The following is a 15,807-nucleotide window of genomic DNA, read 5'->3' as shown; positions in this document are numbered from 1 at the left end:
TTTTTCACAAACTTTCCCTGTTTCAGGAGCCAATTTCTCATTAACTGCATGGAGTCTGCGTGTGGAACATTTTGTGGAAGAAGTTTAACTATTGTACTTGACAAAAATCAAAATAAAAAGTATTTCCTATTTCCTGGAACAAAAGTCAATTTCTAAGCCCTTTCTGTGAGCTTGCCATGAGCACTACTTCTTCACATATTATCAATGATCCATCCGTAACACAAACAATTAGACCCTTGACACACATGATGGCGCCATATGGAACCATGTGCGGGAGTGTGACGTCAATGGAAATCTATCTAAATTTCCTCATAATTGATACTATAAGAAGACGTGCGCTTCAACTCATCAGTGACTTTGATGAGGTGGGCTCTGCAGTGCAACGACACAGAGCTAGGAAGTAGTCTGGCCTCGCTCTTATGTGCTTTTTATTTAACACTAGCCTATTCTAGCGGGCCTTAGATTAAACTGTCACAAATGACAGTTTAACATGAAGTGAGGCGAGTCCCTACCTCTGCCTGCGCTGAGAAGTGCAGAGTCAGAGAAAGAGACAGAGCTCCTTCTCTCCTCGTTTTAACCTCGAAAGTTTCCCTTTCCTTATATGTTTTGTAATTGACTCCCATCAGGCCAATACAGTGACAAAAGCCGCAGGATGCTCACGCTATTTTTGCCGAATTAATTATGCTAATTGGCCGCGCGCATTTGGAGACGCGCATCGTAAATGCGCAGCTTTGGAGACTTGTCAGCGTGGTTCTAGTGAAAAAGTGGCCGTGCCATTTAGCCTATTCCAGCGTAACTTTATATAACAAAAATGTATTGACAATACACTTAAAGATAGACTTCAAATATCGTGAGAGACTAAATGAGGCTGAAGCCCATAAGTTTTTTGTTCATGCCGGTGGGCCACAGAGACAACATAGTACAGGGGTAGGCAAGTTTGTGTCACGGAGGACTGATTCTCTTCATTGCCAAAACACCAAGGGCCGAAACTCACAACTTTAGCCCAAAGTAAAGCACTTTTTCTCTACAAATATAAGTTTTGCTCATGATATATAATGTAATGGGGTGTTTTCCTGGGAAATGTGAAAATATTGACAATATTTTCCATATTTTAGTCCTTTCACGTATTTGGTCTCTGATTTATGAATCAGTAAATGTTTCTTCAAAATTCTCTTGGGGGCCAAAGGTTTTATGCTGGAGGGCCGAACTTGGCCCCCGGGCCTGACGTTGCCTACCCCTGACATATATATATATATATATATATTATGAATAGCATTTTAATACCTATTTTATTATTCCCAGCACACATATCCTGTTTAATGTGGTATGCTAATAATCATTATGCTCTACCTAAAGTGATTTCAATTGGCCCAATGAAAATAGAATATTCCGCCACCAATTTAAATATCTCTGTCTGTGTCTGTGTCCCATTTGAGCTGCCATCCACAGGGGGGCAGTGCCGTCCTGACACAAGAGCACAGATAAGGATCAATGTAGTGGAAATAGAGCAGACACCAGCAAAATTCTGCAAGGTGTCCTCCACAGTAATGAATGGAAAATGCAAACGTGGACTTGTCTATACTTTACCTCTCTGCTCTGGTTCACCTTGGCATCGGACGACAGCAGCTGACGGATTATTGTCACATGACCTTCCTGAGTGGCCAGGAACAAGGAAGTGGCCCCGTCCTAAAAACAAAAAAGGTTCACATTATGCAGGCATCAGCCTCGTTTGGTCACTGTTGAGGGAATTCAAAGAGCTTTACATTTTGTTCTCCCATACTCCAACTTTACTGAAAGTTCTTTGTTTTAGAAGCGGAGAAAGATAAATTGCAGTACTTTGACAATGTAGACTGCTAACAAGGCACTGGTCTCAAGATACTGTTTTTTGAGCAGACCTGCATCTTCAAGTTCAGGGGTAAATGCTTTTTTGTGTGTGCTATAAAACTGAAAAAAATGAATATCTGGTTAAGTAATATATTTGAGCAAGAGTCAGATCTGTATCAAAAAATGTATAAAAACACAGTGAAATACCTTACCTGGCTAACGCTGTGGTGCTATGTGCGCTTGAACAGCACAGCAACCTGGGGCCGCAATTTTCTCATGGATTTGGGAACCAATCACAGAACGAGGAGGGACGGCAAGACAATGACGCACTATTCGATATACGGAAGCTTGTAATGTAGTTTATTTACGGATAAATAAATAAAACGTTTATTTACGGATCCAACATGACAGCAGCAGGCGCCATGCTATTTTTCGATCAAGCTTTAGACCATGTTCTAAATAGTTTATTTCATACGTCATCAGATACGATAATATGATTGGCTATGACTACGTGCAGACGCATGATTTTGTATGACAATCGTAGCGTCCAATAAACGGCTATGGACGATCATAAACCACAGCTCTCCTACGAGAAAATGAATCGGTGGTCCCCAGACTAAATATAACTTGTGATTTTAGTCTGGTGTTAACCAGGCAATGAAATACCCATAAATGTAGCAATGTGTATTCCTTTTGGTGAGTGATAGTGGGATTTGTAATTCTGGAGGGAAACAGACTCGACAAGACCCCCACTGAGTGCACGAGGGAAGACTAAAGATCACATCCCAGACGAGAGAGGGGTTATCTGGCGTTGTACCAACTTTGCAAGAAGAAGGAGGTGCAGAGGCACTTACATTTAGTTGATCATGAACGTTTGCTCCATTCTTAAGCAGGACGTCCACCACCTTGGAGTGTCCGTACTGAGAGGCAACAGTGAGGGCAGTGCCACCGTCCTACGCATAAGAAACAGTCCGTGCAAAATACATCAGAAGAATGCACAATATAAACAGGATCGGATGTATCTAAACCCCAAAAAATGCTTTTGATGCAACTTTCTCCAGAGAAAGAGAATAAACTCAAATTGCCATTAATCATATTGGGTCATGCTGCACAGCTGCACCAGCTCTGTACTGTATGTTTTGGCTTGCATATCAGTATGACGCACAACAGAGGGCATTTATCCCTCTTCATGTGGAAGCATAACATCAGACCAGTGCAATGTCTCGAGTTCATGTCTCCGGGTCCCACACTGATGGCAAATAAACTTGCCTGTTTTTGATCACTTGCTACAAAATGTTGCTGTTAAATTGTTGGAAAATCCCCCCACAGCGCTCAGAGACCCCTTTGCTAACAAAGTTTTATGTATTCAACAAGGCCTGGCACAAACACTAGTGCAGAGATTAAAGATTAGACTACATTGTTTTTTAGAATCTATTGTAAATCAAAGTTTGTTTTATATGTGCTTTCCAAACAATTGTTCTCTGTTCTGCTGTGCTATGACAATACATCAGTCTATTTTTAGCCGCATGGGGATTCACAAACTTCTTATCAAACATGTCTTTATATGCAGTAAATCTGTTTTTATGTTGAGATTTTCCTTTATGTCCAATCCTCAAAGCTGCTGATTCTCTGACTCACTCACAGCTTCAGACATGTTTGGATCAGAGCTGTTTTTTCCCATCCGCCCACAGTTATATACCCACCCCAGCCAGCGTCATTGTGCCCACAGCAGCATACCTTTGTCTGGCAGTCAGTGGAGGCGCCGAACTCAAAGAGCAGCTTGCACACGTCATGGTGTCCCTGCTGCGCCGCGAAGAATAGAGCCGTGGAACCTGTCTGATCAGGCACAGGAAAGACACGGCTATTTACCTGCTCCTTTACGCCAGTGTGCTGAGGAGTTCACCTCTAAATACCTGATCATGACTGTAATGTGGAACAAGGTTAAGGGGTAATGCGCCTGCCATTTTCAAAACCCACCAATTAAGCAAAGTACATCCGGTTTTATTTTAGCTTTCTTGTCCACTCTATTTTCCCTTTTTTATTTAGTTAGTTAGTACTCACTTTTATGACTATTTTTTTTATATTTAATGTGAGCATTTAAAATATCCTATACATATAGGTATGGAAAAGTGTCCAGTATATGAGTAGCTGGACATTTACACCCAATACCTAATTGCCATCATGAGAACACCTATTCACATTTTACCAGCAATCACTATGGAGGGCTGCAACAAATGATTATTTTGGTCATCGATTATGCATTCATTTGAAAGCTAAGAGCTTCCAAAGTTCAGCCACTGAGCTTTAATGGCTGGAGGCTGCACTGGCACTTTATCGGGGAGAGAGTTCTTTTATGTTTATTCCAAACTGGTTTAAACTTAAAGCAGAACTATGTAACTCATGCCCCTAAAGGCCACAAGTGCCATAGCATGTTGCGTTTTTTTAACATTTCATTAAATTTCATTAATTGTCTGAGAGAGTAAATACTACGCTTACAGAAAAGACAAAGAGAGAGATGGATATTGTACATCCAATTACACAATGGACATATTTTTTTTTCACTCAAACTTGGCTGTAAATACTGTTTTAGTGGTGCTAGCCCACAGTTAGCTTCACCGTTAGCCTGTTAGCTTCTTCTTCGTGATTCCATTAGTGTGTATTGGTGGCTTCCACCCGGTGCAGGGAAAGCTGCAAGTGTGGTTTCCTGGCCAGAGACACCAGGGGGAGATGAAAGACCCCCCAATCATCCCATCAACACTTGTAATTTCCCCAGAGGGACTACGGAAAGGATTTATAAAGGTAAACCAGTTACTTAGTTCTTCTTTAAGTATTTGCTAACAATAACGTAGTTTCTCATCAAAAATAGTACATTTTCATGTATTTTTTGCTCTTTCTGAGTCTGTGTAAACGATTAATCGATGACTAAAATGTAATTTTAAGAATCATAGTTGTCGATTAATCAATTAGTTGTTGTTTCAGCCCAACAATGGACATTTTACATTCAGTTTTAATTATGCACATTTTTGGTCAGTAACTACTTCATACTTCCTCGCAAAGCTGTAAGAAATTGCTCGATTAGATGAGAAATGGTTCAATTTAAATGTAAATGCATGAATGCTTTTAATCTCCTTAGAAAAAAAACTCTATTTTCTCTCCAATAAACCAAACAGCAGTGGCCTTTATGTGCTTTATGCGAATCAACTCAAAACGGGACTCAAAATGGGAATTTGATTTAGTGTTTGTGAAATACACTGCCGGACCAAAAAAAAAAAGTCCCCGACTGGATTTAACTTATTGTTATGATCTGGGGTCTGCTGCAACACTAATTTATGTGCCCAAAGAATGAGATCAGCTGACTACATGAACATACTGAATGACTAGGTTATTCCATCAATGGATTTCTTCTTCCCTGATGGCGCAGGTATATTTAAAAGTTGACTATGCCAGGGAGAATTAGACGTCATTTTCACGCATGGAATGGCCACCACAGAATCCAGATCTGAACTGCACAGAGAATCTTTGGTATGTGTTGGTGAAGGCTTTTTTGGTTAGGAAAGTGTATATTGACAATTGCTTTGGAGGGAACAACCATTTGACTGAGAAGCGATGCTTGCAGAAACTGTGGGTTAATGCATCCCTGTAGACAAGACTGACGTGGGACTGTTTCAAAGCTGTTCGGGTCGTGCAGTGTCTGTACCGTGTCTCTGCAGTCGGCGTCCACTCGTCCAGAGTTCAGGAGCAGCTGCAGTAAAGCCAGGTTCCCCTGCCGAGCCGCCCAAAACACTGCATTAGCCAGGAGAGTCTCCTTCTGCAGTAAATACACACAACAAGCACTGGCCTCAGACCACCATTATAGTATTAGACGCATGAGCTGAGAGAAAACAATGGAGCGCAGGGTGATTCAGGCCCATAATGGATATAACTTTGTGGGCAAACTCACCACTTTTAACTAATCAAATGTAACCCCTGTGGTCTTACATATAAAAATGATAGAAAGTAATGATAAAACCTTTGTGGCTGAAAGTAACAATTATTTTAGTAGTAAACTAGTGAAGTAGTTGATTTACTATTTATTATTTTACTTACGACACAAATGGCGACTGATGATGTCATGAAAGAAAATATATACTTATAAGTTGTGTCTGTATAGAACTGATAATGATTGATTACTAAATATAGCTAAAGTTATTTTGCTTGGTCGGATACAGCCAATTAGTCATTGAATTAAATGTTGAACTGAAGGACAAACTGCAGCTTGTTTTTGTTGTTACTGGTCTATATTTCTCCTCCATTTTATTTGAAACTGTTTGCGAAATAAAATTATCAATAGATGCTTGACTAGGCATTTATTGGGACGAGAACAAGGAATGACACCACAAAATAGTAAACAACACTTTAGTGCTATTGGAGAAAATCAATATGAGCCATTCAAGGAGTTGTCCATTGCCAGCTTCTGTGGTGATGGACGAACAACAGCATCATTTTGACAACAAGAGGCACACTCCAGGTCGTAGTGCCCCAATGCAATCAGAAAATCAATTTCTGAGCAATATTTTATCAAAAATAATGAGGGCTTGCTTGACAGTGAGCTAATTTTGATTTGGCTTATAACTCTCTTACTCTCACAATCCACTTTGGTCAACTGAGTTTTACATCTACCGTCTGAACAACTGACACTTTAAAGACCATCCATCCATCCATCCATCCATTCATCCATTTTCTTCCACTTTATCCGGGGCCGGGTCGCGGGGGCAGCAGTCTTAGCAGAGATGCCCAAACTTCCCGATCCACACACACCTCCTCCAGCTGTTCTGGGGGGACCCCGAGGCGACACCAGGCCAGCTCGGAGACATAGTCCCACCAGCGTGTCCTGGGTCTTCCCTGAGGCCTTGTCCCACTAGGACATACCTGGAATACCTCCCGCGGGAGGCGACCAGGAGGCATCCGGAACAGATGCCCTAGCCACCTCAGCTGGCTCCTTTCAACATGAAGGAGCAGCGACTCTACTCCGAGCTCCTCTCGGGTAACTGAGCTCCTCACCCGATCTCGAAGGGTGCGCCCAGCCACCCTGCGAAGGAAACTCATTTCGGCCGGTGGTATTCGCGATCTTGTGGGAACGTAGATTGATCGGTAAATCGAGAGCTTTGCCCCCCGACTCAGCTCCTTCTTCACCACGACAGACCGATACAGCGACCGCATCACTGCTAACGCCGCACCGTGATGGGCGAGCCCACCTCCGAGTCCCCAGCCTCTGCTTTCCCATCGGAAGACGATCGAGGTCACCCCCAGTCGAGGTCAGCAGCCCCCCACCCGCACTGTAAACAGTGTTGGTGAAGCACTGCTTCCCCCTCCTGAGGCGCCGGATGGTTTGCCAGAATCTCCTCGAGGCCGACCGATAGTCCTCCTCCATGGCTTCTCTGAACTCCTCCCAGACCCAAATTTTTTGCCTCTGCGACCGCATGAGCTGCAGCACGTTTGGCCTGCCGGTACCCCTCAGCTGCCTCCGGAGTCCCACAAGCCAACGGGGTCTGATCGCCAAAACTAATATACATGTCAATAAATCTTCCTAATCGCTGCTTTCGTCTGTTTGAGTCTATCCAGGTTGAATCAAAGCTAGCATTGGTTTCAGCATAGACTTTTGTATGTCAACATTATAAGCAAAAACTTCACAAATAAGTAAATTGTGTCCAGTGAAAAATATGGCTTGTAACTGTGAAAGACATCCTGAATATAACAATATCAATTAAAGGCAACACATTGTGCGGCATCTGTAAGCATTTAGGCTGGAGCGGCTTTGGATGTGAAGAGGATTACTATCATCATGCAATTAAATCGGTTTAATGGGTAATAGGCAGCATCAAAACATTGGCTGCAGTACTGTGCCTGCTTTCATTCATGCACGGGGTAGAGACTATAATATTAGGACATTTCGTCAAAAACGGAAAACTATGCAAAACCAACTTAATCCCGTCTATTTCCTCCGGATTATTTTATCCCCAAATGTAGGACGTTATTACAATAAACCAGTGTCTGAACGCACGGTGGGGCAGGTGATGCGTTGTTTGCATTGGGCCTCGCAACTCGTATGTGTGTCCAAGAGTGATGCAAAGAGCTACCTTAAAAGACATGATCCTGCGCACCTCATTCGTGACTCATGATTCGGGATAACCGCACAGACACACCGGCGGTCAGATCATCTGTAGTGACGGTGGCGCTCACGTGCCGCCAGGGGGAGCTGCTGCTTACCCACAGTAGTGTCAGCTGAGGCCATGTGGAGGCATGCGTTCATCCATGTGGTGGGAGCATATTGCATACATTCATCCGAGGTGGGTGTAACGAGGTTGGTGTGTAACAAACATGGCGCTAATACAAGTACTGTTTGGAAACATCACACTTTTGGCAGTATTTTGTTGGGTGACATCACTAATATCACAATGATCAGATGTTTATGCTGAAATACCAGTATCAAAGTAGTGTTTACATTTTACTTTACTTATTTGGTATAGGCTACTTTTTACTTCTACTTGAGTACAATTATAAAAAGCCTTTATAAGTCAATATTACTTACTTATTATTACACTGCGTTCCAAATTATTATGCAAATTGTATTTTTGTGTCAAAAAAGTAAAAATAATAAAAAAATAATAATGAAACTCATGGATGGTATTGTGTCTTGGGGCTCTATGAATCACGGACATTTATCTCAGAGACCTGGGGTGATTAGTTTTCAGGTTAAGCCCAGTTAAGGGAAAAAACACTGAAAAAGGGTGTTCCACTTTATCAAGCAGATCATCATTTTCAAGCAATAGGCTGATGAAAAGCGTGAAATAGTTGAATGCCTTGATCTAGGTATGAAAGATTAAGCATAATCATCATACTGATAAGATTCAGAGCACACACCGGTTTGTGCCGATAACGGCACAATATGGGCGGTTTCTGCCAGACAAACACATCAGATTAAGAGAACAGATGCTACAAAGCAGCATACAGGTATTTGAAGCTGCTGGTGCCTCTAGAGTCTCCCGAACATTAAGGTGTAGGACCCTCCAGAGGCTGCAGTTGTGCAAAAACCTTCTATCCGGGCCTCCCCTAAACGGTTAATTGAATGCTGAAGAACAGAAACGGCTGCAACGGGCTCAGAAATACATGAGGACTCATTTTCAAACAGTCTTGTTCACTGATGAGCGCCGTGTAACCCTGGATGGTCAAATCAATGGAGTAGTGGATAGTTGGTGAACGGCCACAATGTCCCAACAGGGCCAGAGTCATGGGGAGAGAGCTGGTCGGCCCCTTTAGGCCCTTTTAGGCTCCCTGAAGGTGTGAAAATGACCTTTGAAAAATATTTCTGTTTCTGACTGACCACTGTCTTCTATGCTACAAAAAGAAGAACCGTGCTTTCCCTAACAAGATCCTCTTCATGCATGACAACGCACCATGTCCTGCTGTAAAGAATACCTCTGCATCACTGGCTGCTATGGGCATGAAAGGAGAGAAACTCATGATGTGGACCCCCTCCTCCCCTGACCTCAACCCTGTTGAGAACCTTTGGAGCCTCACCAAAAAAAACTTCTATGAGGGTGGGAGGCAGTTTTCATCCAAACGGCAGCTCTGGGAGGCTATTCTAACATCCTGCAAAGAAATCCAAGCAGAAACTGTCCAAAAACTTACAAGTTTAATGGATGTAAGAATTGTTAAGCTGCTATCACACAAGTGCTCCTATGGTGAAATATAACTTGACCTGTTAATACTTTTTTTGATTTAAATAGCTTTTGATTTCAGTAAATATGACCTCCTAATGCTACAAATTCAACAAATGACCATTTTCAGTTAATTACAAGCTTTAAAATGTATTGAAATGATGAGTTGCATTAGATTTTGAGGTTATTACTACATTCATTTTTGAAAAAAATACTGTTATCACTGGGAGATTTTTTCAACCAATTAAATGATCCTCTACCAGTTAAAGACTTGAAAATGATGCTGACTCTCATTTGAGTTGACAATTTAGAAAATCTTTTGAAAAAAATGTCATTTGCATAATAATTTGGACCGCAGTGTAAATTGCAAGCCGAGGCAGTAAATTATACAGAATCAATTTTGTAAAACATTTAAACTTACAGACTATCTCTTCAAATACTTTGTAATCATTGTTTTATCTGACCCCAATTCACTTCCTAATATTTTTTGATTGATTATCTATTTGCAGCTTGGCAAATAGATAATTTTGCCAAGCGCCACTGCAGGTGGCCATTATGGCCTCTTGGGGCATGAGTTACTTAGTTTTGCTTTAAAGGGACTATACAGAGTTTAAAAATGTTAAAATTATGTATTTTCCTCCCCCTACATGTTCCAGTAATGTCCTAATGTGTAGAATAAGCCCAGACCTATTCACCATAACTGCTTCTGAAATCCTGCTCTGTCAAGTTGTTACTTCAGACCGCATTACCGTCATGCATGAGCTTAATATAAAAGGTGCAGTCACACATATGACCTAAAGTGTATTTTGAAATGATGATAATAATAATAATAATAATAATAATAATAATAATAATAATAATAATAATAATAATAATAATAATAATAATAATAATAAATTGTATTTATATTGCACTTTACATTTCAACGAAACCTCAAAGTGCTGTGTGGTCTCGACCTCCACTTTGGGAGCCTCAGGTTAAGGCGGGTTAATGTTGATATTTGACATACGGTAGTTATTGAATGCTATTGCCATATTGTCAATAATAAATGCTGATTCACTTGCTGTTTGTGTGTAGGACGACATGGAGAGGAGGGCTATTTGGGAAGAGAACAAGCGGCTGATTGAGGACAGTAATCAGGGGTTTCTCTTGGGCTCGAGAGGCTTCGCCATGGCTATGAATAAATACGGAGATCTGGTTAAGTGCCTGTCTATTCCTCTCCAAAACGGAGCATTCGCATCATTAATCACCCATGAAAGTTAGAAAATTAATCACTCTACAAACAATTTTCCTTGTGGTTTTCAAACATAGACACGACAGGAATACCAAGTCCTTCAAGGTGCTGTGATAGATGCCCAGTTTGTGAAGAGGGGCAAAGCGGTCTCGGCATGAAAACTGCGCTCCAACGCTCGCAAGTTAGACTCCTTTTTTGTCGACTACAGGAACACAGGTTATGTCAGTGAAGTGAAGGACCAGGTAAGATTTTTTTTGCGCCCCACTGAAACTGCTCCCGAACCTCTTTAAACTGTCCTAAATCATTTTTGACAGGGGTACTGCGGCTCGTGTTGGGCATTCAGCACCACGGGAGCAATAGAGGGGCAGATGTACAAACAGAATGGCCAACTCGTGTCCCTGAGCGAGCAGAACTTGGTCGACTGCTCCAAATCGTACGGGACATACGGGTGCAGCGGGGCATGGATGGCAAACGCGTACGACTATGTGATCAGCAATGGACTCATGTCAACAAGCAACTACCCATACACTTCAGTGGTAGGCCGTTTCTCTATGGTTTGATTTCTGGAGATATTTGTTTTTTTTGTAATCTTATATACTGTTCTTATATTTGAAGAGTTTCGTGGCGCAAGGCCAATGCAAGGCTAGCCTGCATTAAAAACAGTCTGACCCTCCACAGAGTACCTGAGGCAAATCACTTATAACGCCAGACTAACGATATAAATGTTTGTGTCGATAGAATAATTTTTGGAATATAACTGACCTTGCATCACATGAACGATCCATTTTGAGGGACTATTTTATAGCAGATGACTCTGCCGCTGCGAAGCTGATGCTGCTCAAATATAAGGTATTTTACATGCGAAATGGTAAAAATGACTCAATCGACACAGACATTTATATCGTTAGTCCCTTATTGAAAAAGCAGCTTACAGAGCCTTGGATTTGCCTTCGAAATAGTGATTTGGATCAAAAATAAGATAGAATTAGACTATTTGACATTGATTACAGCAAGGCAAAAAAACGCGGACAGTTTTTTTAACCGCGGACCTGGCAACCCTGTCCCGGACGTTCCGTTCTCTTGCCAGAAAACCTGCAAAACAATTGATCATGGAGCGTTGTAGAGACCACTGTGTTCGAAAGTAAAGACGCCCTGCTGACCACTCATACAGCAGACTACACTGTCATCATGTAATGATGAAGACATTAATACTGGTTCAGGATGTGCCAGTGCTCAATGCACTATGGGCTTTATTAAACAGGTGGTCATAATGTTTTGCATTCAACACCGTTCTTCTGCGTTAGTAACCTGTGTATTCCTGAACAGGACACTCAGCCCTGTTTCCATGACAGTCGACTGGCCGTGGCCCACATAAAGGACTACAGGTTCATCCCTAAAGGAGACGAGCAGGCACTGGCTGATGCCGTGGCGACCATTGGACCAATCACTGTGGCCATGGATGCGGACCACGCCAGCTTCCTCTTCTACAGCTCAGGTGCTTCAAACAAGTAACACATGTAGCAACATCTTGAGTCTCCATGATTCAGTGAACTTATGTTGTAAACCCTTTGTGTCTATGTTCCACTGGCCAAGGTCTGTTTGTGAGAAAGTTTTTATTTAGTAATTATTTTTTGAACAATTTTGTCTCCTTTCATGCCAAGCCACATTTACTTACAGTATGTAGCACATTTTAGGTAAATAATGTGACACCAAAGTGCTTTACATCAAGAAACAATTAAAAGCAGCAGCAACATATAAACATATCAAGTGACAGTGAATCCATCTGCAAACCATTGTTTGGCTGCAGCTCCTGTTGTCTAATACTTTGACTGCAACTAAACAAGCCTGAAATAAACATAATTAACGTCTGATTCAAACACATGGTCTCCTGGTCGGCCAAAAGCGACATGTTTTTATAAAGTGTACTCAGGTTTTACAAAAATGTGTGTGTGTTTTTCTTTCCCCGGTGGCCGGCTGAACATAACCAGTTTATTTGTGTCACAGGGATCTACGACGAGCCGAGCTGTAACCCTGGTAACCTGAGCCACGCGGTGCTGCTGGTGGGCTACGGCTCTGAGGGGGGGCAGGACTACTGGATCATCAAAAACAGGTCTGTCCAAGGACTATTACAGGGGATTAATATGCACCATTGGCTTCACTGAGGTGTGTGTTTGTCTGTTTTTTGGCTGCAGTTGGGGCACGAGCTGGGGTGAAGGAGGATACATGAGGATGCTCCGAAACGGAAAAAACACCTGCGGCATCGCAAGTTATGCCTTGTATCCAATTTTGTAAATGTTAAACCTCACACACTGTATCTTTAACCAACAGAGTGGTGAAAGATAACATAACCCTGTTCACTGCCTCCAACTCCTCAAATCTAAACTACATTTCTCAAACAAAGTGGTTTTAAATGCTTTAAATTGCACACAAAAAAGAAGAAAAAAGGTTTCTGTGAGTGAAGCGAAATTAGAACTTGGTCTAAATATTATTTCAGTTCCTTCACTGATTTATCACGTCAATATTATGCAGCAGTGAGTACGAAAACAAGCACATTAATAATAATAATGCTGCGTGATTGGCTCCTGTTAATGGCAAATCATTTAGTTGCGAAAGAATTAGGTCTGAATAATCATAGAAATTATGCAACACAAGATTTGCAATGTAAATGAGGTTAATCATGCAAATGAGCACTAGTGTAAAACGTACTTATGAACAAAACAGTGAAACATGTTTGGATTTTTGTACAACAGGTAGTGGAATAAAAAAAACATTCCTTTTTGTATTTTTAAAACCTAATATTGTGGAGTATTTTTACATATATAATATAGGAATGTCGTAGTTGTTGAGATGCTGTACGTGTTGTCATTTTTTTTGTGTGTTTACATTTTGTCACAGTTTTGACTGTACACTGCGTTCCAAATGATTATGCAAATTGTATTTTTGTGTCAAAAAGGTAAAAATAATAAAAATAATAATGAAACTCATGGATGATATTGTGTCTCGGGGCTCTATGAATCACTGACATTAATCTCAGAGACCTGGGATGATTAGTTGGGAAGCCCAGTTAAGGGAAAAACTACTGAAAAAGGGTGTTCCACTTTATTAAGCAGATCATCATTTTCAAGCAATATGGTAAAGAAAAAGGGTCTTTCTGCTGATGAAAAGCGTGAAATAGTTGAATGCCTTGGTCTAGGTATGAAAACCTTCGATAATTCATGAAAGATTAAGTGTAATCATCGTACTGATAAGAAATTTGTGGATGATTCAGAGCACACTCCGGTTTGTGTAGATAAAGGCACAATATGCACGGTTTCTGCCAGACAAACACATCAGAGAGATTAAGAGAACAGATACTACAAAGCAGCATACAGGTATTTGAAGCTGCTGGTGCCTCTGGAGTCTCCCGAACATCAAGGTGTCGGACCCTCCAGAGGCTGCAGTTGTGCATAAACCTTCTATCCGGGCCTCCCCTAAACGGTTAATTGAATGCTGAAGAACAGAAAAGGCTGCAGTGGCTCAGAAATACATGAGGACTCATTTTCAAACAGTCATGTTCACTGATGAGCGCCGTGTAACCCTGGATGGTCAGATCAGTGGAGTAGTGGATGGTTGGTGAATGGCCACAATGTCCCAACAAGGCTGTGACGTCAGTAAAGAGGTGGCGGAGTCATGTTTTGGACCAGAATCAGAGCTGGTCGGCCCCTTTAGGCCCTTTTAGGCTCCCTGAAGGTGTGAAAATGACCTTTGAAAAATATGTAGAGTTTCTGACTGACAACTGTCTTCTGTGCTAAAATGAAGAGCCGTGCTTTCCCTAGCAAAATCCTCTTCATGCATGACAACGCACCATGTCCTGCTGTAAAGAATACCTCTGCATCACTTGCATGAAAGGAGAGAAACTCATGATGTGGACCCCCTCCTCCCCTGACTTCAACCCTATTGAGAACCTTTGGAGCCTCACCCAAAAAAACTTATATGAGGGTGGGAGGCATTTTTCATCCAAACGGCAGCTCTGGGAGGCTATTCTGACATCCTGCAAAGAAATCCAAGCAGAAACTGTCCAAAAACTCACAAGTTTAATAGATTTAATAATTTTTAAGCTGCTGTCACACAAGGGCTCCTATGGTAAAATATAACTTGACCTGTTAATACTTTTTTATTTATTTAAATAGCTTTTGATTTCAGTAAGTATGACCTCCTAATGCTACAAATTCAACAAATGACCATTTTCGCTTTAAAATGTATTGAAACGATGAGTTGAATAATAATTTGGAACAGTGTATTACATAAAACATTGTGATTATGGCAGTGCAGTAGAATTCTTTTTTTGTGGAATAAATATAACATTTTTAACAAATTAACAATTTGACTGACTAACCATAACACAAATAAATGCTCTTTTTCCATCACTTGTGAAGTTCTGATTTCACTGCTTGGTTGCTTTTCACTGCTTTTCACTTTTTTGCGCTCTATAATTTTTCAGACCTATTGACAGAGTCTCAATAAGCAGGAGACAGGCTTTTAATTTCAAGCTTCAAACACATTTTAACACTTTAAGGTCAGGTGAATAAAAACGATAACAATGATACCTCCAAAGTAATTTGCATAAAACGGGTTAGACCGATGCCACAGACATGGTTAAGAGTCATTTTATTTGTATTATTAACCTATTTAACCTCGTCCTTATTCTATGTCACTTATGTTTTAGAAAATAAATATTGAAAGTTTATTTTTACTTCATCATAAAATTGCTACAATGCTGTAAAATTATGATTGATATTTATCTGCATTATCCCCTCAAACTAAGTAATAGAAAAAAAAGATGAAATAGTGTCATTTCCACTTCTTCATGCAATGCACAATACATTTGCAATTTACACCATGCCCTACATAAGATCACAAACACGTGGGATTCTTCACCTGTGACAAAAGCAGGTAATTCTGTGTGAATAAGACGCTGCTCTACACAGGCTCTATGAATAGCCAATAATGGCGCTGAATCCACCTTTCATTCCCAGTGCACTGTGGCTTTTGTGATCTGTTTCACCTCATTTT

The 15,807-nt window shown here is 41.1% G+C and overlaps 2 protein-coding genes across 2 annotated transcripts; one reads left to right on the top strand and one right to left on the bottom strand.

Annotated features, from left to right (window-relative positions):
* Positions 1-508: 508 nt before the first annotated feature.
* On the bottom strand, positions 509-8,044 carry LOC306977374 (uncharacterized protein; the record flags this gene model as incomplete). The annotated part of the gene is made up of 7 exons (XM_079575675.1): positions 7,941-8,044; positions 5,330-5,632; positions 3,562-3,693; positions 2,679-2,777; positions 1,588-1,686; positions 1,397-1,464; positions 509-518 (listed from the first exon to the last, which is right to left on the bottom strand). Exons 1-7 carry the CDS (start codon positions 7,950-7,952, stop codon positions 509-511), a joined length of 723 nt encoding a protein of 240 aa, XP_079431801.1. The 5' UTR covers positions 7,953-8,044.
* Positions 8,045-10,564: 2,520 nt separating this feature from the next.
* LOC306977104 (digestive cysteine proteinase 2-like) lies at positions 10,565-13,262 on the top strand. The gene is made up of 6 exons (XM_079575272.1): positions 10,565-10,718; positions 10,833-10,997; positions 11,070-11,291; positions 12,082-12,250; positions 12,760-12,865; positions 12,948-13,262. Exons 3-6 carry the CDS (start codon positions 11,124-11,126, stop codon positions 13,045-13,047), a joined length of 543 nt encoding a protein of 180 aa, XP_079431398.1. The 5' UTR covers positions 10,565-10,718; positions 10,833-10,997; positions 11,070-11,123; the 3' UTR covers positions 13,048-13,262.
* Positions 13,263-15,807: the final 2,545 nt, after the last annotated feature.

This window comes from Gobius niger (genome assembly GCF_951799975.1).
Source record: "Gobius niger genome assembly, chromosome: 17".
Classification (NCBI taxonomy): Eukaryota; Metazoa; Chordata; class Actinopteri; order Gobiiformes; family Gobiidae; genus Gobius; species Gobius niger.
The sequence above is the reverse complement of the archived record's forward strand: the minus strand, read 5'-3'. Positions and strand labels throughout refer to the sequence as shown.

What these genes read in the sequence shown, in the direction of transcription:
- LOC306977104 (XM_079575272.1), top strand. Translation starts at nt 11,124, where the DNA reads ATGTACAAACAGAATGGCCAACTCGTGTCCCTGAGCGAGCAGAACTTG. An exon ending in ACTACCCATACACTTCAGTG is followed by an intron (nt 11,292 to 12,081) that starts GTAGGCCGTTTC and finishes ATTCCTGAACAG; the next exon opens with GACACTCAGCCCTGTTTCCA. An exon ending in CTTCCTCTTCTACAGCTCAG is followed by an intron (nt 12,251 to 12,759) that starts GTGCTTCAAACA and finishes TTTGTGTCACAG; the next exon opens with GGATCTACGACGAGCCGAGC.